Source organism: Salmo salar, chromosome 13 (genome assembly GCF_965601325.2).
Source record: "Salmo salar chromosome 13, fSalSal1, whole genome shotgun sequence".
NCBI classification, from domain to species: Eukaryota; Metazoa; Chordata; class Actinopteri; order Salmoniformes; family Salmonidae; genus Salmo; species Salmo salar.
The window spans coordinates 32,614,393-32,638,889 of record NC_138303.1 but is presented as its reverse complement, the minus strand read 5'-3'; the positions used below and the strand labels follow the sequence as shown (position 1 = coordinate 32,638,889).

Here is a 24,497-nt window from a genome sequence, read left to right as displayed (position 1 = left end):
CCTGTCTGAGAGAGGAGTCCCACAAGCCCCAGTTGAGGAGGATAAAGTGTCCGTTAAGACACTGACCTAAGGTCAGTTTGGCCCTAATGGTTAAGTTTAGGATCAAATGAGGTGTCCGGTCCCAGATCTGCTTCAGTCAACTCCTTAGATTATCATTGTCATGTCATACATGAATAGTCAGAGGAGTTGGCTAAAACACAAACAGATGGAGCCAGACAATGAAGGAGGTAAGCTCATCCTAGAGCTGTTCTATCTGGAACCTCACCAGTGCTCTACTACAGTATGTGTGGTATCACCCAGGAGTGTCAGTGGCAGATATGATAAAAAATATTTTTACTAACACATTTTTGCCACGAACTGAGTCTACTGAGTCACTTTGCTAAAAGCCTCTTATATTTGAGTCATCATCGCACTTTAACCAAATAAAAGTCTAAATTCTGAAAATTTGAACACTTAGGCTCGGACTGACTCTTGATGAACTAGGTTACCATACCATACTGTATGGCTAATAGCTTTATCAACCCATACATTCAGTATTAGCCCATCTGTGACCAAACCAAACAGTTGAATTGGCATTAGACAATGAGTAGCCTCCATAGCTGATCTAGGTCAGCCAGATACTAGTCTGTAGGATGAAACAAGCCATCACTGATTAAGAACTGTGCGAGGAGCCAAAGTGTGACTTTGAGAGTGATTAGTGAGTGTGTATTACAAAACTGTCAACTGATGTCTGCCAGTCAACTTCAAAGAACTGTATGGAGACATTTAAAAAAAATCATGTTTTAAGGTGAATCATTTTATATTGGATCCTTTAGGATCATCTGCTGTGTGATCATGATGACTAGGAGTGGTCCCTGGCCAATGCACTGTCCATGTTTGTCACATCTACTGTTGGTTACAATTTCAGCTGGTTAAAACCTCTTAAGCTGACAGTCCCCGAAATCGGCACTAGAATTACTTAAAAAATATATGTATATGTTTACATAACTTATTTTATTGACATCCCACCATTTTATAAGTCAGAAGACAGCCATTCAGACCTTCCTAGGACCATGTCAACATCCTCTGTCAAATAAACATGTATTTGCCTCTCTCTTGGTGGCCGGCTGCATCATTTCATCCATTTATATCACTTCACAGCAACTTTATGTCAAAGGCGCGGTCCTTAGAAAAACATTTATCCAGCTCGACTGCTTCATGGCACAGACATGCCAAAACAATCGCTGAATTTGTCTCAAGCAGGCGGATCTAAATATATAACTTTCATAGCTCTACGATAAAGAAATGTGATCTACACACTTCCTTAAACATAAAAGAAGTAAAGTAATTTTGTGTATAAGTCAAACATTTGTTTTATGTCAGAGGAAGACACATTACATATGCTAAGAACTACAAAATCAAGCCCTTTACATAGTCCTTCTCCCCTTGTCTATAGGAGAGACACACACTGTTTAAATGGCCCAAATGTTGATTTAGACATTCACAAATTAGTTTGACTATCACTAATGTCATGATATGTTTGGTAGAGTAATAAAGAAGGTGAAATACTTGGGGTAGATGTTCCTAAAACAGATTATAACTATATATGGACATAGTGTATTATAAAGCATGAAAAGGCTTATTCATTCATAAAAACATTTTTATCATACCATCATATTTGTATATGTTTTATTATACTTTTACTGTGTACTAGATCATATGGGTTGACAAGTGTTTTTTTTCCTCAGACATAAATAAACAATTCCAGGTGATAGCCAAAGGTCAAAGCTTTCTAAGGGGGGAGGGAACACTACTACATTAATAAAATATTGTCCTCTTGCTAGATTGATGAGTAAAGTCATTGCGAAACAGTGCAAACGGCTGTTAGCTCAACTGGTTAAATCAAATTGAGAATGTCAGTTTCGTCACTGAATATCAATGCAAGTCAATTAGAAATATGTAATTATATATGTGAGTTGCATCTTTTGAGTACTAAAGCAACTATAATACTTAGAATACTTAAATAACTAACTAACTAAACTATAAGTAGCTAACTAACTAAACTTCTAACTTTTGTACAAAAAGTACAAAATTATTATTGTGATGATCAAAATGTGTTGTCAGTCTAATTTCTTCATACAATATACATGTATACACTATATGGTCATACTTACAGAGTGAAAAGTCCAGATGAAATTAAATCTTTCTTGAGAGTGGTTTAAATGTAGCTCCAATATTTCTTCATGTTTGAGAGGCTTTTGTTTTTGTGAGTAGATACACCCCTGTAATGTGCAGTCCCTCACTTCTATATGATATGGCTAAGTAGTGCCACTGTGTCTGCTTTTTAAACACCTCCCACCCTAAAGACACACACCACCGCCACCCCTGGCTCCCAACACAGACCATGTCTGACAGAGGTGGCCCCACTGGATGAGTAGGCACAGAAGATAAGAGATCACTAAATCTCTGGGTAACATTTGACTTCAAAGCGGCATTCATAACATCTTTAAGGCATTCTTAACATCTTTATAAAACCAGTCACAGCACCTTCATGAGTGTTGCAGTATCATTCATAACACATTCATCCAACATTATTAGACATTTCATCTCTCTTGATATCTCAATTTGGCAGAATGCCACTGGGTAAACAGCTCTTGGAATTGTCTTATGGAATAACTTTTCATTGACAACATCTGGGAGAAGGTGGATCTGCAGTTCACCATGAGTTCTGGCCTGGAGCACCAATCGTAAATATTATGTAAGGCCTACAGTGTGTGTGTGTGTGTGTGTGTGTGTGTGTGTGTGTGTGTGTGTGTGTGTGTGGGGGGGGGGCCGCTAGGTGGCATTGTTAGTGAAGGGCAGCAGATAACACTTCCCATCTCTGCGCCGACATCTTCATTGCCATCCTTCATGATGTCATCTCTCTGAGCCCAGAACAAAGTTATCTATCCTGGAGGAGACAGCCTGCCATGGGCACCCAGCCCTGCCCTTTCCCACCCAGGGGTGGCCCCTGGTCGGTTCAGCACTGCTGGGCCTGATAACAGCCTTACTCATGCCCCCCAGCCAGCCTCCACACAGAGAAAACGTGGACCAACAACAGACTCCCAAGATATCAGAGCCTGGTTCGTCTCTAGGTTTCTTCCTAGGCTCCTGCCTTTCTAGGGAGTTTTTCCTAGCCACCGTGCTTCTACATCGGCATTGCTTGTGGTTTAGGTTTATAGGCTGGGTTTGTGTATAAGCACTTTATGACATCTGCTGATGTAAAAAGGGCTTTATAAATAAATGTAATTTGATTTGATCAATAAGGGAATATAGCTAGGAGGTTACAATAGTTTGTATGGTACTTCCTAACCATACAGACAACAACCAGTAGAAGTACTAGTAAGCAGTAATAACAGGTAATAAGCAGTAATAACCGTACTGCAAATAAACCACTATCTTATTCCTGGTTAGAGATGCAACTTAGTATTTACTTCATCATGCATGTACATCATGCACACCTGATTCTGCAATGACTTCTAGGGGACCACAGTGTTCATTATTTTATAAGCAGTATGTTATACCCCCATGAGGTTCCAGTTCTACTATTACATACACAAAGGGACATGCTGCATGAGATCATCTGAATTATAAATACTGCACATATTTCAAAGTGCATAATCTGGATATTGGATTAAATTATTCACCATGCCTCAAATTAGTCTATTCCTCAAACTTGAGTTGATTTCAGAAAGGGGGATCACTGAATATGAAATGTATTGTAGCTAAAAAAAAAAGATGTGGAAGCTTCTTGATGCTCTTAGTGTATCCATAACGCCTGCAATGAGGCTAAACATTTGGATTTTCGAGGAAAAGGCAGATATTCTAGAGACAATCATGTGAAACAATTGTTCCAAAACTTTAAGCCGAGGCATTAAAACTCCAAAGTGAACATTTCCAGTGTGGAGATACACAGGTAGTGGAGGAAGTCCTTTAATAATAATTATCAGGAAACAGGAAGACCTGGCAGGAGGAGATAAGATGCTCTGCAGCCCAAATCAAACTGGAGTGGAAAAACGGGTGGAGGAATTATAGAAGGAGAAAAAAGAGGAGTGGGGGAAGGTGGTGGGATGGTGGAGGGGAGGAGGGGCGGTGGGATGGTGGAGGGGAGGAGGAAGTATGGTGGGATGGTGGAGGGGAGGAGGGGCAGTGGGATGGTGGAGGGGAGGAGGAAGTATGGTGGGATGGTGGAGGGGAGGAGGGGCAGTGGGATGGTGGAGGGGAGGTGGGATGGTGGAGGGGAGGTGGGATGGTGGAGGGGAGGAGGGGCAGAGGGATGGTGGAGGGGAGGTGGGATGGTGGAGGGGAGGTGGGATGGTGGAGGGGAGGAGGGGCAGAAGGATGGTGGAGGGGAGGTGGGATGGTGGAGGGGAGGTGGGATGGTGGAGGGGAGGAGGGGCAGAAGGATGGTGGAGGGGAGGTGGGATGGTGGAGGAGAGGAGGGGCGGTGGAGGGGAGGAGGGGCGGTGGGGAGAATAAGCCCTGCAGCAAAATAGACTACACCTCATCTTATCATCATGAAGTTTGGACAGTTTCTTGTTTTCAACAGTTAGTCCATCACATGAGATGTGTTTGTGAGTTAAGCGAACAGCAATTGTTGTGCACATTAGTTTTCAGCAATGATACATTAGTGTGCTGTGTATGTTGCTGGTGTGAGCAGAGTTCATACATGTACAGTAAAAGGACATAGCTGAACGTCAGTCCATTGCTATGGCTTAGTGGGCAGCAATCAGTATCTAAGGGGACTGCAGCAGTAGAGTTTGGGTGGCTAGTGGAGGTTTTTGGAGATAAAAGTCAGCAGCTGGGCTATCATACAGTGAGCCTCACTGAGGATAAGACATCGACTACCCCTCAAGGCTCCATTGTACATAACTTGTACTTCAGAACCTGATCCATATACCTGATCTGATTTTGTTTGTCCATCTACTGTACTTTATCTGCTATTTAACAGGTCCTTACTTCACCATATTATACATAAATCCAGTTCTTCTTAAGGAAGCCTTGTTTACATCGGTGCCCCTATATAAGTCCCAGAATTCAAAGCGGCATGATTTTCCTCTATGTACAGTACTCCCGTCCTTGGTGGTGCCAGCCTGTCCATCCTTAGTCCTCCCAACTCACATGGTGTACGCCACCCAGTAGATCACATTGACGATGGCGAAGGTGGCGGGGAACACGGCCCTGGCGTAGACATCTATGGTGTCAGCTTGGAGGGGCTTGCAAGCGCAACAGCACTTGGAACAACAACTACAGCACTTCTTATCCTCTTCTCTCTCCTCTGACGCTGTGGTCCCCCGCCCCCTCCTAGGCTCCACGTCCTCCTCCTCTGCGGTCTCGGCGCCGGAGCGCTGCGGACGGCGACTGGACACCATCAGGCCCTGGTTCATTCCAGCCACGGACAGGGAGAAGAGCACCATGGCCTGTTTCCCATTCTTTACGACTGACTGGAGAAGCAGAGAGAGAGATATGTCAATAGAGAAAGGCTACAACAGTCAATTCCTTTGTGAAGTATCTTTACCTCACACCAAAGGAACCCAAAGGAAATTCTGCATGTTCAAAATGCAAGTGCTTGTAGGTTCCTACTCACATTGTTTGCACCTATTGTGTCAACCCAATATCCCTTGAACACTATGTGAACATTGAATGAATGTTGTGGTATAAATGGGTCAAATGAGGAATGGGCCTACCACTAAACCTTGGGGAAAACCACAGTTGGGCAAGTGTTGTCCTCCCTTCTTACCTCGGAGCTCATCTTGTTGGCCTTGCTCTTAGCCTTCTCTTTGAGCCTGTAGTCGGCGTTGTAGTGAGCGAAGGCATACTCGATGAGCGCGGCGAACACAAACACGTAGCAGATCCAGAAGTAGACATCCAGCGCTTTGATGGCCGAGGCTCGAGGGAGAGATGAGCGGGCACTCACCATCAGAGTCGTCATGGTGAGCACAGTGGTGATCCCTTTACCAAAATATATATGGAAATTACATATTTGTTTTGAATAGAAAAGAGGAAGGTCCACACTCAATCGTTGATGTGAAATAAAGTTAAATAAAAAAGTGAAAGTGAAATAAATTAAAAGTGAATGTGAAACAAATGCCATCTTGTTTAAAGCAGCAATCAGCAGTAGAAATAATAATCGTAATCCCCTCCCAATTTCAGTAAAAAGCTGAGGGACAGGCCTGGAAAAATGACATAGACAGAGCTATGGATGCAAGGACTGACCATCTATGATATCAAAAGTATAGTTTTAACCATGTTTTGAGGCCATATAGTGTTTGTTTACATTTACATTGTTCACAAACATTGGCGTAAAACAAACTTTTTATTTTGGGTTCTGATGGGGTACGACAGTTGAACTAAGCTCATGAGGCATTTATAAGTTATATTATTCAATTGGTACATATTATTAATTTATAAGTCCAAAAGCTGATGTAGCAACTGCTGATTGCACCTTCAAGATGGAAAACATTTTCTTCCTCTATTTTATATTTATTAAGGATCGTTTTTGGTTTACACAACACAAACAACCTAAGATAAGAATCTACAACTTGAACTGTGATGAGGATTTCACCTTTTTCATTAGTCAATTATAATTTGTCATCATGCATATCACATAACTATGAATATACTTCTCAATGATAATGCACTTTATTTTCTTCAAATTCTAGGTCAACATACAAGTAGACACATTCAGTTCACTTTGAATTCTTGCTGTCTCATTGAATCTGTGTTTTCCCTGTCATTTCTCTACTAACATACCCACAGCAAGCTAATAGCCACATTCCAGGTCGACTAGATTGCAGACTACGCCCCCAATATCACTAACAGAATACTCTTAACATGATACTAACCCAAGGATACCCGAGCCGGGACTGCTGTTTGGCTGATCCAGAAGGACACCCAGGACATGGCGACCAATAGGATGGAGGGCATGTAAGACTGGATGATGTAGACACCTCGGTTACGTCTCAGCTGGAAGCGAAGGCTGAGCCGCGGGAAACGTCCGGCTTGGAGTGAAAAAGTAGACCAGCATTAGCTTTTCAATCAGTCAATCAATCAAAATGATTTATAAAGCCCTTTTTATATTAACAATTGTCACAAAGTCCTACAGTAGCCCGACCAAGACCCCAAAGAGCAAATTACAAGGAAAATGTCCCAAGAAGGAATACATCTTTAGAGGAACCCGACTCAGAGTAGGGGGCACATCCTCTCTGAATAACATAAGCCATTCTGTCTGTGCATAGAACATACCCACAGAGGTGTCTGCGTTCAAAACAGATTATTTAAAAAGTCCTAGGGTCTCTCTTACACAAGAGGCATGGTAAGACAATGTTCAAAAGCATGAATCAAAACAGAGAGTTGTGTACAGTGAAAGAGGCATATTTGATGTGCTCTGTATAGAAATGAAGAGAAATTTCACGGACATCCCACTGGCTGTTAAGTACAGTAACCATGGTGATAGCGAAACGAGGACAAGTGGGGGAAGCTCACCGGATTTGAAGTTCATCGTCTCCGTGACAAATTTGTAGTCGATGATGGTGAACTGGGAGAGCTCCAGTTTGTCCAGTCCGTGGATGTGTATCTGACTCTCAGACCAGTGGTACACAATGTCCTCTGAGGAGTAGCCATCTGGAACAGTCAAACAAACAAGCAGTCAACAAACAAGCAGTCAACAAACAAGCAGTCAACAAACAAGCAGTCAACCAATATTCGTCCCAACAACAATGGAGCATCATTGGAATATTAAATGTATGTGTAAGGCATTGACCCTAGCCTTGCTTCTGGTACTCGTGGTACACAATTTCCCTTTATATTATGGCCTACATGCAGCTCTACAGACACTGGGAGTAGTCTAAAGTGTTTTCCTGTCCTCTTCTGTATTCTCAGTAGAGCAGGCAGGTTGATCCCTTAGGTTTAATAAGAGACTGTTTCAGGTGTGGGATTTATCTGTCCAATCAATGACATGAATTGATCAATGAACTACTGTACCAGGAAGAAAATAAAACCACCTTTACTTCGAATTGGGAAATCAATAGTCATGCTGTGTAAAGCAGGGGAACTCATTTTGACCCGGGGGCCGCAATCGTCCTTCTGGAGGGCCGTACTGAAAATGGGTTATATTTCCTCGGCGTCAAACAAAAGTCCTCTATCCATTGTTTTGGGAATTTACAATGCTCCCTGGCTGTCTAGCTTTATTTTGGTGATTATTAGCGAGCTGGACAGTCAAGAAACTGTATGAATGTAGGCCATTATCATATCTACACTGTTTCGATTTGAGTCTCCCACCCCCCGCCCAAAATAAAACAATTTTAACAAAAAATTCTAAAAAAGGGAAAAACTCCAACCACCCACGGCCTGGATTAGACCCCCTCGCGGGATGATTTGTATGATTGACACCCCTGCTGTAGACTATTGAGAGCCATCCATTAACCTTTTCACTTGTGAGTTCCAAATATCTCTAAAGGTCGCCCCAGCCTGAGTTTTTTTATGCGTGTGATGTCAGAATGCACTCACAGGACAGTTAACCCACGCTGCACTCAAACCAAGGCATGCTGCCTGCTAATTATCTATAGGCTATGTTTCAACTTGTTTTATTTCCTAACAACTTTTAAGACAACAGGGAACTTGTAAAAATACGAGGCCAAATCATGACGTCATCCCTGTTTAGCTTTCGCGCTACGGTTAGGCTAGGCAGTAGGCTTGTATTTGGGGTGATAACATTTTATTTGCTTTGTGATCTGTCAAAAACAGTAAACAACTTGTCAAATCATGTGCTGCGGTTATTGTATACACTGTAACAAGTACATCAAATATTTGTAATATGCTTAAAAGTGGCCAAAATAAGTTCATATTTTTCAGGCAATGGGCTCAGCCATCTTTGACTTTGTTTATTTGCGTTCTATAGTGAATGGCATTCTAGGATTAGGGAGTTAACATAAACAAACATGGCTGCCATCATAAAGAATTTAGCTGCTGTTAGCTTAGCTGACACGCATCTCTTTTCTAAACAATATCACATTTATCCCTTGTGCTCACCAGAGATGTGGTACATTGTAAACAAGTCTGGCTGTTATGGAATGAGTTTAGCGATGGATGTGTTCCGTGTGATGTTTGGATGAGGAAGTTTGCATTTATCTTTTACAGGAGGAATAAAGTTGTGTAGACCTTTATTTCCAATCAGTACAACACATTGTTTAGATGCTTTTCAGACAACAATGCTGTTTAGACGCATTTGTTGCATCATACGTTCTGATGCTACTGTTCCAATCACATATTTGCAATGGTACGCTGCAGGGACCACTCAACAATGATCACAAATATGTGATCGTAATGTCAATTAAGAGTGGTAGGGAACATGACAGACTACCGGTATTGAGATCATATAAATAGATACAAGTCTATATAAGTAATATAAGTCAACCCACAGCTTTCTAGGTCCAGCATACACTCCTGCTCATCCATGGGGTATTTGGTCAGGTCCATGTCACACGCCACAGTCGAGGTGATCCTGAGAGGAGAACAAGTAATTTAGTAAACACCCACTTCAACCACAATAGTAACTTGACCCGTAACGGTAGGCCCTAGTCATTCTCAGCTTTGCAGCGCCATCCGGCGCTACGTGGGCATCTCCCCGGGCGGCGGCCCCCGGGGATCGCCCCCCCTGGCGGCACCCTGCCACCCTGAGCCGGGGGCGTCTCCACGACTTCACGGCGCCACCGGCCACGGCAATCAATCGTTAAAGGGCCTCTCCAGCCCACACCATTTTCTTCTCTCCCTCCTCCCATCTCTCCTACCCCTTTCATCCTTCTCCTCCTTCTTCCCTACTCGATCTATGCTCCTACTCCTCACACATTATCTCCACCTCTCTCCTCCCCATTCCCCTCATTCCTCTCCCCTCCCCACTCTCCCCCTCCTCACCGGCTGCTGTAAAGGATGACCCCATCAGGCTGCAGGCGAATCAGCTTGTTCTCCACGGTGACGTCATGGAACCAGGCGGACTTGGCGTTGACAATGAAGGTGTCGGGCAGCCAGAGTTTATCCACGAAGCGGCTATCCAGCCCCAGGGTCTTGTTGGTGTGGTTGTAGGACAGGCGGTCGTCCCGCCAGCTCTGACGCAGGAAAATGGTCATGGTGTACTCCTGCCAAGCAGTCACACACGGTAACAACAAGAGCAGGCATACACATACGCGCAGACACATGCACACACAGACAGACAGACACACAGGCACATACACACACAGGGACAAAGCTGAGCCAAGGGCATTGCCAACTCTGGTACGAGACTGAGTGGTGGATCACATTGAGACTTAGGGCAGTACTGTAGCTAGGAGAATAGGAGATGGATAAAGGGCCAGTTTCAATACTTTTCAAATGTCTCCTTTAATACTTTCCCTAGGGTAATCACTGATCTGAACAGTATTAGTTAAGAGAAATAAAGGTTACAAGACTATTGCTTTTCACCAATCCAACCTGGTTGAATCTGTTGAATACCTCAAGGGAGGAAGGAAGGATACCTTTCATAAGATGCATGCTCTGACTGAATCCCTATTGGCTGATGTGGATGACACATAAGTGGTAGTTTCACATTTAGTTTTACTGCAACAGTACAGTAGCAGTGAAATATGGCAACCATTTTGTATAAAGGCCTGCAGGTGAATTTATACATTACCATGTTGGCTTCAGAGATGTGGTCAATACTGGCTACTTCAATAGCCATGGCAACATTCACGGGTGGGCCTGTGGAAAAAGAAGTGAGAAAAGAAAACAATCGCTCGCTCGCTCGCTCCCTCCCTCCCTCCCTCCCTCCCTCCCTCCCTCCCTCCCTCCCTCCCTCCTTCCCAAAGACACCCCTAGATAAGGATCAATGGCCACCCCACTTAACATTTCTCTACTGGAAGTGACATAGCACTATGTACATTCATAAACATGACATTGGGGGTCTCATGGGCTTCTGCAGTGGTGTTGTATTTAGAAGCGCATACATAGCTAGCATTCTTTTGTAGTTTGCTCGATGATAAGCATGATTTGTGCTGCTGATAATGTGGACACTTGGAGGAAATCTAAAGGGAGGGAGATCAGGATCACCGAAGCAGAACTGAAAGGCTATTTATTCCAAACATTAAGGAATCATACATTACCATTCTCCACCATTCAGCACTTATCCCGTAACCATTTATGTCAAATTGTATTCTATAGCCATTATCCTACCCGCCATAGAGATAGCAGTCATCAGCATTGACAAGTGGGAGGACAGTCAAAGTCAATGAAACTCATTTTGGAGGATTTTAAAACTAATTGCAATCCATAATCCCTTAGCCTGTCACTAAAACCTAGCTCATTTTGACTAGTGACCCTTTCGGAGAGGCTCAGTGTTACACTTCTTTGTTTAGATTCTAGACACATATCAAAGCACCACTTTCCTTCTAATTTGAAATGGTGAAGGGATGTGAATTGAATAGACAGAGTAAGACCACACCAACTGATGTGCATGATTCTTCAATGGCCTTAGATAGCCCATCAGTAGGGCTTCATGGTAGCTGTCTTAGCACTTAAATAATATATGAGGGAGATGTTATCTTGTCTTATTTATGAGAGGAAGTAAGGCGGGAGTGGGACTATTGATCATTGTTGAGCATAATGTTGAGCTATAGGTGTGTAAAGTGTTGGCTGTAGTAGCCTTGTTGCTGGTTCACAAGGCCTGACATTGTGGTGGTGGTGGTGGTGGTGGTTCTTATATCGACAATGCTTTTTCACCTCTGCTTAGCTGAGTTAAGCTGTGAGGTTGAGAAATCTAATGCTGTGGACATTGGATGTTTCACATTTGGCAGGCATTCTTAGCAAATGCAATCTCCAGCAATGCTCCTTTCTTTTCTTTCGCAACACTACGCACGTCTTCCATTTCCAAAGCATCATTTAAATAATCCCTTCTGCAAACTAATTCCAATGCTTAATTGCTTTTGTTTGTAATCTTTTGCGTCACGTTCAAACACAAATGCTTTTAATAGATTCAAACCTCTTATTTACATAGGGGTAAATATTTATTTCAAATAGGATCTAAAAATGACAAAATGGGGGCAGGGGAATTTAATATGATGAATTTGAGAGGAGTCAAAATCATTTGAGAGTGATTTTCAAAATGCTTAGGTCCTATATACCTGGTTCTTACTATGCTAAGAATGACTGTAAATGTGAGGGGGTGAAATGCAATCCAATGCCACGAGCAGTAGATCTCATACTCACCTCCTATCCCAGGGCGAAAATTTCGCGCATAGCCCTTCATTAACTCATCCAGATTAGGCAACCAGGAAATTTGTATGTCTGAACCTATATAGTCCCCAATGTCACTCAGCATGGCCCTATAGGGAACAAACACAGCACACTTGAGCACTCTGCGTCCTCAGCACTAGAGAAGCCCTGAAGGAAGAAAGCTAGAGAGGCAAAGACAGTATTAGCATTTTCATGTTGAACATAGATTTGCGATCAAGATCGGTGGGCATGCAATTATCCTTGGAGGATATGAAAGAGAAGAGCAAACTTATTACAATAATACATTATTACAAAGTGCCTATTATCCATTAGGGATTTTGGAATAATGGACAAAGCTATCTCACTTGAGAGCTTCATATTCCACACATTTCTGGGCTAAGTTGCAGTTCATAAACCCTTGACTTGTGTTCTCAGCTTCAAGACACATACTCATGAAGCGTCTCAGAGTAGTAGTGCAGATCTAGGATCATTCCCTATCTATGTAATCTTGTCTGGTCTATGAAATATTATTAATTGTAATATAAAATGCTAAACTGATAATAGATCAGCACTCCTGACCCCAATCTTATATGTGCTGCTTCTGACTGGACACAGTGCACACAGAAATGGACCACCAGAAGGCAGTGTTAGCTACTATGAGGGCTCACTCTGTGGACTCTTGGATGAGACAAAGGGCCAAATGTCTTACTCTGACTCTGATCTAACTTACTATGTGTTGTATTTAGTGATGTAAAATGTTCAAAACGCTGCCGATAGAAATTCCTTATTCTACCTGACATAGTGAGTTCTAAATGCATGTCTAGTTGAATAAAGTTTAGTAACATTGCACCCTCCTGAACAGACCACTGGTTTCAAAAGAGACAAGAGAGAGTATTGTAAGAGGACAGACAGCACTCAGGACATGCAGAGGTGCTTCCCCGAACAACATTCAAACGAATAAAGCCCTTTTGACATGTTACTTTGTTCATAGTCATTGCATAGTAGCTAAAACATACTCCTAAAATTTACCAGCCATTTTTTTATTTTGTCTTTTAAAACCATGGAATGTTTTTTTGTGCTTGTATTTTGGGGTTTTAATCACGTCCTATGACATAAATAGATGAAAACATTGACTGAATTAATACATCAAATGAACCGTCTCCATGTGATCGACAGCTGTAGTCTATCACTAGCCTAATTAGCGGCTTCTATATTCAGAGGTAGCTGTTGGGTGGTTCCATATGATTTCAATCCATTTCTGACAGCACCCCTTTTGATTTGAACAAAACCTTCCATACATATTTGCCAATGATGGAAGTGGTCAGAAAGTAACTTTTTGGACCTGAATGCCAAAACATTCAGATAGAGGTGCTCAAAGTTCACCAATTTTGCATATTTTTTTAGCAAATTCTTTTGTGCAATTTTTCACAAATGCTGTAGCTATTTTACATCATCTGAGGTGTTTGTGTTGTGCCCGTCATCGGTTGTGACACAGTTGAGACACAGCATACTCTTGAATAATTTACATTAAAGCTTAAAAAATGACATACCGTAAATTCCGGACTATAAGCCGCAACTTTTTTCCCAGGCTTTGAACATCACGGCTTAAACAATGACGCGGCTAATATATGGATTTTTCCCGCTTTCAATTTTTTTTTCTCCAAAAAAACACATTCTGTGACGTGCTCAGTTTTTTGCCGGCATGAAGCTTTCATTAGACCAATGAAATTGCCGAACAGGGTAAGGTGAAACAACTTTTTTGTTTACTGTTTAGATTAAATCGAGCGCTCTCAAACTTCCCATCATTCTGATTACGGTAGTCATTTTGTCACCCTCATCATGGCAAAGACACGGAGAAATGCATATGATGCAGCTTTCAAGTTGAAGGCGATTGATCTGGCTGTTGGAAAGGGAAATAGAGCTGCTGCACGGGAGCTTGGTCTTAATGAGTCGATGATAAGACGTTGGAAACAGCAGAGTGAGGAATTGACTCAGTGCAAAAAGACAACTAAAGCTTACTGCTAACTTTTTATTTTGTGTTACAAGCCGTGTTTCGTTAAAGCCTATTTATTTTTGTTACAAGCCGTGTTTTGTTAAAGCCTGTGTAAAGTTAATTTGTTTCAATGTACCGGTAGGCACCTGCGGCTTATAGACATGTGCGGCTTATTTATGTTCAAAATAATAGTTTTTTTAAAGTTCAGTGGGTGCGGCTTATATTCAGGTGCGCTTAATAGTCCGGAAATTACGGTAATTCTTTGACAACCCTGTTTGTAAGCTTTCACATTATATCAAACTCAACCGTTGATCATTTTCAGTGATGAACACATGGATGTCTCATGGTAGAGTGGGGGACGCAAAATGGGTCAACTCTGAGCACTTCTATCTCCGGAATGTTTTGGCATTCAGGTCCAAAAATGCACATTCTGACCACTTCTACCGTGGGCAAACATGTATGGAAGGTTTCGTTCAAATCAAAAAGGGTTGCAGTTAGAAAGTGATTGAAATCATATCTTCAGAAACTCACAATGTGCTGAACCTGTGAGGTCAAATAGAAATGTGACTGTGCAGAACATATGCCACCTAAACAAAATCCAAAGAGTTTAACAAAGTTTGTTACAATACTCTGGATTTTGGTTTTGTTGGTCCTGTAAAGATATAGGCAAATGAGCAAAAATAAAAACAGGCTGACTAAGTTCCAATATCCACAGTAGCATACCACTTATTTAGAGTGCATGCCCAATACATTTCTTCATTCTTACTGGTATGCTATAGATATTGGAATATCCCATAGGTGCCTCCATTTGTGGCCTTCCTCTTCGACAACTAGGTGTTCTAACTTAATAACCTAACTGACAAAGTGATGGGACCTGTTTAAAGCGGTAGTGTCTTGGCTAATGGCTACATACTGACTTGCTCTTGTAGGTCTACCTATAGTAACTCCAGTGCAGTGTATAGCACCACACCACAGGCTACACATTATGCCCTCAGCAAAGGAAATGTGATGTCATGAAATGCTAATGGGACTGAGCATTTGATTAGTCTCGAGGGGGTTTCTGTAAACGTGTGAGGCCCGCACTCTCACCCCTCCACTCTCTGTTCAAACAGTTCAAAGTCAATTTCCCGTCGATGTTGTTCCTCTGTCTTTAATTTCAGTTCATTAGCAGGATCTCCCGAGGCCCTGCTTCGCTAACCATCTGTTTACCAGCTATAACAAACTGGGTATGTCCGAAATGGCAGCCTATTCCCTATAATATAGTGCACCACTTTTTGACATTGTTAGTGCACAATAAAGTGAATAGGGTGCCATTTCAGATACAGCCACTGAGAGCTAAACACAAAAGAAGCAGACTTTCTTGCCTCGGATAGAAATATAAAAGCCTTGTAATGTAGCCCCAGCAGTAACAAGCTTAATTTGCTTCATACATTGACATCAATTTGTACCTGAGAACAGAGAGAGAGAATCGCACTAGTCATCCTTGCATTTTTTGTTTATGTTGTAAATCCTGAATGTTGACAGCACGTAAAGCTGGCTAATTGAATCTGCAGCCTTTTTAAATGCCAATCAGTAGAGAAACTGTACAGACATCAAATGGTGGCATTGCATAGATATGGCACATTCAAGCTCTGTCATTTCCAACCTTGATTAGCCAAATTAATTCTATAGCTTCTCTAAGCTTAAAGCTCTCTCTACACACTGTGGCCTTTCCACCACAAACCCAATGTAGTGTAACTGTGCTTTGTTCCACTGCTGATCCTGCAGCCATTTGGCTAGAGCATATCTGGACCCCTCAGCGATAGCATCTGCCTGATTTGCACATATGGAGCATCCATTAAGGACATCTAACCTATGGGGCCACCATGTCTTCCAGTAGGGCATAAGAGACTGCCAAGACAAGGCAAAAGGTCACTAACTATGCCACTGCTACCCCAGTAAGCCAACAAGAATGAATTCATTCTCACATTTGAATATTTGTGATGTTTTTCTTTGAACTGCTTTCAACTTTGCATTTCTGGACTACTTCCTGTAGTACTGCAACAACCACCCGTTTTCCTTTAAATGCAGATATTTAATAATGGGGCAGCAGGTAGTCTAGTGGTTAGAGCGTTGGGCCAGTAGCTGAAAGGTTGCTTGATTGAATCCCCGAGCTGACAAGGTAAAAATCTGTCGTTCTGCCCCTGAACAAGGCAGTTAACCCACTGTTCCTAGGCCATCATTGTAAATAATAATTTGTTCTTAACTGACTTGCCTAGTTAAATAAAAGGTTAAATAAAATACAAAAATAAAATAAAAGGCCTAACTTTGTCACGCTCTGACCTGAGAGATCCGTTTTTCTCTGTTTGGTTAGGTCAGGGTGTGATGTGGGGTGGGCATTCTATGCTATCTATTTCTTTGTTTTGGCCGAGTATGGTTTCCAATCAGAGGCAGCTGTCTATCATTGTCTCTGATTGGGAATCATACTTTGGCAGCCTTTTTCCCACCTGTGTTTGTGGGTAGTTGTTTTCTGTTTTGTATTCGTTACCTGACAGAACTGTTGGCTTTTCGTTTTGTTATTTTTGTTTGAGTGTTTTGATAATAAAGATCATGAACACGTACCACGCTGCGCTTTGGTCCACTCCTTCTGACGAAGCCCGTTACAGAACTACCAACCAAAAACGGACCAAGCAGCATGGGCAGGAGAGGTGGACATGGGAGGACATACTGGACGGAAAGGGATCCTGGACATGGGAGGAGATCCAGGCCGGATGGGATCGCCTCCCATGGGAACAGGTGGAAGCAGCGAGAGAGGAACAGCGACGAGACCGGGAGTCACGGCAACGACACTGGTGGCCAGATGCGCTGCGCCGGCGCACTTCTCCCTGGCTGCCGGCTAACTCTCGCCTGGCAACGCTGCAGAGACCTTATTGACCGCACCGGACTGTGCACGCGTATGGGCGACACAGTGCGTATCTCCGCATAACAAGGTGCTTGCTTGATCCGTCGCTCCCCATAATAAGCGCGGGGAGTTGGCTCAGGTCTCCATCCTGACTCTGCCCAACTCCCTGTGTGCCCCCGTGTGCCCTCCCCAAAAAACATTTTTGGGGGATGCCTCTCGGCCTCATCTAGCTCCCTTAGTTTCCTCTCCCAGAAACGTCGTTCTGCCTCCCACGTCCATCCTTCTCTTCGGTGCTCCAATCCCCGCTGCTTGGTCCTTGTTTGGTGCTCCAATCCCCACTGCTTGGTCCTTGTTTGGTGGGTGGTTCTGTCATGGGTATTGTAAGGATTGGACCAAAACGCAGCGGGTAAAGTGCTCATATTTTTTTCTTTATGAAAGAAAACACTTAAACAAAATAAACTGACGACGAAAACAGTCCAGTAAGGTGCACAGACTATACTGGAAACAACCACCCACAAAACACAAGAGAAAACAAACCCAACTAAATATGGCCTCCAATTAGAGACAACGACAACCAGCTGCCTCTAATTGGAGGTCATTGCCAAAAACCCAACATAAAAATAGATAACATAAAACATACACTGAAACACACAAAACACACACCCCCTGCCACGCCCTGACCAAACTACAATAACAAATAACCCCTTTTACTGGTCAGGACGTGACATATAACATTTCTTTGTTTTGGCCGAGTATGGTTTCCAATCAGAGGCAGCTGTCTATCGTTGTCTCTGATTGGGAATCATACTTAGGCAGCCTTTTTCCCACCTATGTTTGTGGGTAGTTGTTTTCTGTTTTGTATTCGTTACCTGATGGAACTGTTGGCATTTCGTTTTGTTATTTTTGTTTGAGTGTTTTGATAATAAAGATCATGAACACGTACCACGCTGCGCTTTGGTCCACTCCTTCCGACGAAGCCCGTTACAAACTTTTTTACTAGGCCTAGGCCTTGTGAGTAAAATAAACTGCACTACAGGACACACTATTTGAAAAATTAATCCTAAATGTTAAATATTTTAAAATGACAAAAATGTGACAAATGTGAGATCACATTGCAGTGAAAACTGTCTGCCATTTAAACATTTGCCCTCAATAGGCTGTGTTTACATAGGTAGCCTATTCCAATCTTTTTCCTCTAATTGGTCTTTAGACAATAATTGGGCAAAAGATCAGAATTGAGCTGCCTGTGTAAATGCAGCCTTACATTGAAGAGGATTTATCCAGAAGAGGGGTAACTTCTAAGGATTATCACAACCAAGGGTATGGTGCATGTCACCTGAATCCATTTAAGGACCGCTGTGACTGACACCAAAGGTAGCGAAATATTTTGCCAGACCCGATTATGGCTTTAACTTATTTCTTTTTTTAAACACATCGTCAAGTAGCAATGTAGAAGAAAATGTTTTGAATTTTGTTTCTAAAAGGTTTGGAAATGAGAGATGAGGCACTGTCAGACTGCTACTCCAAAACACTCACAAATGAAAATGTGGGGGATCGTATAGTGGCAAAAGAAATGCTAATGCATCAAGTTCACGAAGCGGTGATAATATATCTTCAAATTGACAATTTGACACACATGTGAGAAAAACCTGCCAAAGATCACATTCTAATAACAATTACACCCTCTGCTGGTATGTGTTGTCAGGAGTGGCAGGACGTTACCAGGATTCACAACCTTGTACAACCTTCTGAACTGGGACAGTTTGCAACACTTGTGTAACTAAACATACCTCAACAGTTTACAGTTTAGAGACTGTTGCAATGACACAACCAGGATGGATGTGTGTCACTCTGATGTCAAGAGGCAACTGGCAAAAATGGATGGATACGGACTATTACAATAACCTTGTGGAGGTAGTAATCGCATAGTATTTGCATTGTCACTGCATAGTTATTATGGGGTAGACTGTTTTTTGTAAGTACAAGAGTGTATATAGAAATTGTTCCTCATTCCACTTGCGTTATAACAAAGACCACTCAATTTCATTACAATGCTATGAAAAATCTATTATAAAATGACTATGTAACAACATGCTGTTATTATAATCATCCCATTACTATTAACTCATTTTAAGTTATGGTGTGACATTGTACACAAATATGTCACACATGATAGAATGTAACATTATTTACCACATCCACTTTCGATTGCCTCCATCTCGTTATCTTTACTATGAACGTATGATCAGCATGTGTCTATGTTGATGATGGGCCCCACAGCACTTAAGCTGTAACTAACTGTTCAAAGGCTACATACAGTACGTGGGCATTGAGTAGGCTATTCCTCTGCTATTGCAGAGAAGTCATCAGGTTTTAGAATTAATTTGTAATCAGCTCATTTTACGCAAATTGGACAAATCAAAAAAAGGTAGGTTAGGAATTAGTTTCCATCAAAACATTATCTAGGCTACATCAGAAGCATATGTTATAGTCTCAATGTGCTTATTGTGTTGTAAATAGAATTCAAAATCTGAAAACACTCGCAGAAATTGACTAAAAGCTTTGAGACTCATCTAAACGGTCAGTAGTCTATATGTTAGGATAAATCAGAACATAGCAACAGCTGACATACAAAATAAGAGCAAAGTAGGCTATTATTTAATCCCCCAAAAATCCCTAATTTAATAATATAGGCTATTCCAAAATAACAAAATTCTATTAAATCCTTAGTGAAGCTTCTGGGAAGGTCTCCTCCGTAACCCTAGCCAAAAGAGCCGTAGCCTGTAATAGGGTCATCTTACCTGGTGAAAATGTTGTCCCTGATATTCAGGAGGGCAAGGCTCGCCAACATGAAAGTTATCATGTCCATTTCAACAACTGGCCAAAGTTTCCCACAACAAGAAACGATCAAATAACCGAAGGGGATCACACAAACTGTGTTCCTACGGTCCCATAATGTGGAGGAAGATCATGATTAAGTAAACTGTTGTGATGACTCATGATCTGCTCACACACGCGCGCCTCGCCTTGTCCCTGTCCCAGCCCAGCGTACAGAACGCACGGAGTCAACTCTTTGCTCAGACGACAACAGCAGCCTAGTTTACTAGAGCGCACTCCTGCACTCCCCTTTCGCAGCACTGGCTCGAGAGAGAGGACCACACTAATCTGTCTCTCACTGCGTTGCCTGCTCGCTGAGCAACGTCAGATTAAATCGTCCACGCATGAAAACGCGTCTCCATTGTAAACTCGAGGCAAGAAAAAATACAACAGATAATTATATAATCGCTTTTATAAAAACTTTCAGTATTATTGTCATCTGCACAAGCCTATTCGTTTTGTTCAATCAAAACTAACAATAGATTCATTAATATTACGCATCCAACAATAGTCACGTTTATGATATGTAAATAATCTATTTTTTTTAATTTTACCCCTATTTTGGCCTAGAAAATTACCCTTCAGAAATCTGTTTTTATTATGTGGTAAGAACCAGGTATAACTACAAGTTCACTCCAATCTATTCAAAATAGACCTTTATGATGTAGGCTAAAACATTTGTATGTAGTAGGTAATTTATGGAGTAAATAAACAATTACATTTTCAGTTATCAAATTTCACCCATTTTGTGATGAAAGTATTTTCATAACAATGCACCTGCCCTGGTTTCATTTGCTCCACCCAAGGGAAGGAGGAAGTGATTCAGAAATAAAAACACTGTTTGCTTCCCTGAAGATTTTCAACATGGATTGTTGCAACACTTAATATTAAGCTATAGGCCTACATACAGTATGCTACACAATACAGTAGATTGGATGGGGCTCTCTCCTCTCCTGGTGGCACTAATCCACTCTTGTAAGGGGCGGTTATCGGCTTTGCCCCTCTAAGGTCACATGCCTTGCCTTTTCCCTCATGTGTCAGCTAATCTGCTTCTTTTGTGCCTTTGTGCATAGTGACATAGATTAGGATCAAAATCAGGAGTTATTGCATTTTAGAAATTGTTTGTATGCCTATACGGACTAAAAATGGCTTTCTGCATAGGCTACCAAATTTACATAAACCCCAAGATGTTATCTTTCTTTTTCTTCCAGCTTGCACTTCAAACCCTGAACAAAAATTCTGCTGAGCTGGTGTTGATTTTTATCAGTCCAGAAGAAGTACATGTAAGATGTTCATTATAATCTTTCAACAGTAACATAAATTCTTCAGTGAGTGAACATTTACATCAGAATTTAAGGGCTCAGCCTCCCTTTTTGTTTTTGTCACGGTCCTATGACACAGAAGGCAATCTTTTAACTAACACGTTTAGTCAGTTAAACTTAGATAATCAATGCATTTCAAAACAAAATGGGCGAAGAGTCTCACACCAATGACTCACAGTCCATTAAACCTAAAGATGAAATTCAAATAATGATCTTGCATAAGCGGCTCAGAGCTGCCCAAATAAGTCATGATTGAGGTGGATTGTATGTAGGTCAAAATGATATAAGTTGATTTTATGACTCAGGCTATACTTTCCCTCAAGTTAACTCTTAACTGCGGGGGTGTAGTACATTTTTGTAGGCAGGCATTTGGATGTCAATGTCAAGACACCCATGAAATTGTTGACAATACACTCACATAATATGCTCATAAGCATCCTAGCTAATATACATGTATGTTCGCCTACTTATTTTAATACAAGTCCCAAGTACAGCCTACTTGAATTATGCAGTTGTATTATTACAATGGAAACATAAACAGCATATGTTTCAATAACATGAATTTCATGATTCATTTTTTTTAACAAAGATACACAGAGAAAATTCGAAATCCTAGTAATGCACCTCTCCGTAGAGGGGAGGTAACTTGGAATTAGGATATTCATTCAAAGGTAGACTCGCCATATGACGTAGATGCAGAAAATAAACAGCATAGTGGCTTAATTTCCACAGCTACTAAGATCATTGAAGTGCGAGGCTCAACTTCTCTGCTGTTTTGGTACTCTGGCTACCATGCTGTGAACAGTGTGAAGCAAACCCATGCACATGCGTAGATACTGTGTGTGACTGTGTGAGAGCGAAGTCTTGCATGTTGCTTATCTCAATATCTGCGGTGCTGCTCGTTGCAAAGTCATTTAGCTGAGTCTACCTTTAAAGGGTACAGTAGCAAATTGAATAAATATTGTTCAATATTATCAATACTAACTTTGTAAAATATTGTAATATATTGTGTATATTTATACCCCAGACCATTGGTTTCCAAATAAACTTTACTATTCTGCCTTTTTTACCATAAATAATTGCTGTTCCAATTAAGCCCAGTATGCTCCTATTAAGCCCAATTTGCATTGAAACACATGGGGATTGTTTGTTGATATCCATAATATTCAATAGATCTGAGCATACATGTTTTTCTTTCTTCAGATTTAAGTTGATTAAAATACTCAAAAGCTACAGCTATGCATATTATGCATCTGTCCATGGTGCCTTTACCAAGATTAAAAACAATTAGGAACAATTAAAAGCCTTTGTACTCTCTCCAAGACTTTTGGAGTGGACAGGTAGTCATTGATGCAAAGAGAGGAGAATAAGATCAGGGTTGAAGGAATAAAAGACCCACAAGTATTAAACAAATAAGGGACAAGAAGATGACTATTGGACAATTCTCGTACAGTTAGGGCCGGGCAATTGTCATAATGTTGTGCCGCATTCATCCAGGTGTTTCTATTTTTTTTCACCACATGTACCTTTGTAATACAGTAGAGAGGGAGATTTGAAACAGTCCTCAGACAGGCTTTAGGAAGACACGTTTAACTAATTAACAAGAATAGGAGTACAGCAAATGTGAACCAGCTTTCAGATAATTAATTAAAAGTTGTTTATGTATGGCATCTTATCCACCAAAGGCTGATCCGGGTGCAGGTTTGTGTTCTAACCAAGCAGTAACACATCTGCTTCAACTAATCAAGTCTTGATTGAAGTTTATTGTTAGTTGATTAGTTGAATCAGGTGTGTACTGGTTGGCAAGAACAAAAGCCTGGGCCCAAATTGATCTCTGTGGATACGATTAGACACCCCCTTTTATGAATGCTACTTACATGATGAATAGTAATGATACATTTACTTTGAATAACTTTAGGGGAGATTATTATAATTTAAGTTTACATAAGAAATGTCAGATTGTAAGTTTTTACATATGGAAATGAATTAAAGTTGATTATTTAAGAGGTGGGCTTATTTGGAACACCCATGGGCTTAAAGGGAACATTTGGTACCCATTAAGCCCAGTCCAGACTTTTCACATATTTTATCAAATATTTTTATCTCACATAAAAAAATGGTGCAAGTTAAGTCATACAACTTCACATGAGATATCAATCTTTAATTTTATCTCCACTTATGAAAATTAGGGCTGTATATGTTGGAAATATCTAAACTTAGATTGGTCGGCTTAATAGGTACACTTACCCAACTTTGTATTCTTCATTTACTCAAGTGTTTCCTTTATTTTGGCAGTTATCTGTATTTATAACTAATGGATCTGCTGATTTACAGAAAAATGCCATTGTTTAATGTCTCAGAAGCCTTTCTTCTGGTTGTCTCTGTCACTCACCCACTGATCTACTGTAGTGTTGCTCTCCCACTCTCCTGAAGGAAGATGAGGGGAGAAGAGAAGAGGGAGAGAGAGAGAATACCAGATAGAGGATGTGGGCAGTCTAACACACTAGCTACTGTACCTTTCCTCTGATGAAAGCAAATTCATATTGCATCATATGCGCCTGAAAAAAGGAAAGTGGGGAGAAGAACCCACACACACATCTCACGTTAAAGCTTCCGCCCCTCTCTGGTGTCCATGGAAACACTAACACACATGGTTTAGCAGCTGGCTTCAGTGGCTTGACGTTTCAAACAAGAGAAGACAGTAGCTAGCCTGCAAGTTACACATTTAGCGACTTCGAAGTTGCAGAAAGACCTCCAGGTACACAGTAAATCAAGATAAGATAACATTTTAAAGTAGTCACATGCACACTACTTGTTCAACTCAGGTTAGCTCGCTAGCTAGCAAGTTAGTTTGTACAATGCTAGCTAGCGGGGTTGGCTGTTGTAAACGCCCGAGTCTATCTATCTGAACATGTTTCATAGGTCTGTGAGCTCTTTGTCATTTCAAGTTATTTCTGTTGACCAATGTTGTTCAATTTAGGTCTTATGGACGTACCTGCCAGGGATAGTCCTTCAGAGGAAGTCTCCATCTCATCTTTTCATTCTGAATATCCTCCAGTCAACACTCGGAAAGATGAGGAAACAGGAGGTAGCTAACTCTAGGTCTAACATTTGTTTTGGAGGCGAAAGAAACGCACACCTGATAGGCGAGTTGCTGGCTAGCGGA

At 41.4% G+C, this 24,497-nt stretch overlaps 2 protein-coding genes across 7 annotated transcripts in view; one reads left to right on the top strand and one right to left on the bottom strand.

Moving 5' to 3' along the window:
• Positions 1-1,654: 1,654 nt before the first annotated feature.
• Positions 1,655-24,438, bottom strand: gabrd (gamma-aminobutyric acid type A receptor subunit delta). 3 transcript variants are annotated; one of them, XM_014135418.3, is made up of 9 exons: positions 19,934-20,320; positions 12,253-12,368; positions 10,682-10,749; positions 9,931-10,151; positions 9,438-9,520; positions 7,504-7,641; positions 6,864-7,019; positions 5,759-5,970; positions 1,655-5,462 (listed from the first exon to the last, which is right to left on the bottom strand). In XM_014135418.3, exons 1-9 carry the CDS (start codon positions 19,999-20,001, stop codon positions 5,136-5,138), a joined length of 1,389 nt encoding a protein of 462 aa, XP_013990893.2. In that variant the 5' UTR covers positions 20,002-20,320; the 3' UTR covers positions 1,655-5,135. The 3 variants fall into 3 exon arrangements, with proteins under 3 accessions (XP_013990893.2, XP_013990895.2, XP_013990897.2); XM_014135420.3 differs by lacking the exons at positions 12,253-12,368; positions 19,934-20,320 and adding an exon at positions 24,327-24,438; XM_014135422.3 differs by lacking the exon at positions 12,253-12,368 and having other exon boundaries at positions 19,934-20,319.
• Positions 23,936-24,497, top strand: part of cfap74 (cilia and flagella associated protein 74) — a 49,854-nt gene continuing 49,292 nt past the window's right edge. For all 4 annotated transcript variants that reach the window (XM_014135416.3, XM_014135417.3, XM_014135415.3 and 1 more), the window contains exons 1-2: positions 23,936-24,089; positions 24,312-24,419. In XM_014135416.3, the coding sequence (XP_013990891.2) occupies positions 24,317-24,419 (103 nt within the window). In that variant the 5' untranslated portion in view covers positions 23,936-24,089; positions 24,312-24,316. The remainder of the gene's footprint in view (positions 24,090-24,311; positions 24,420-24,497) is intronic.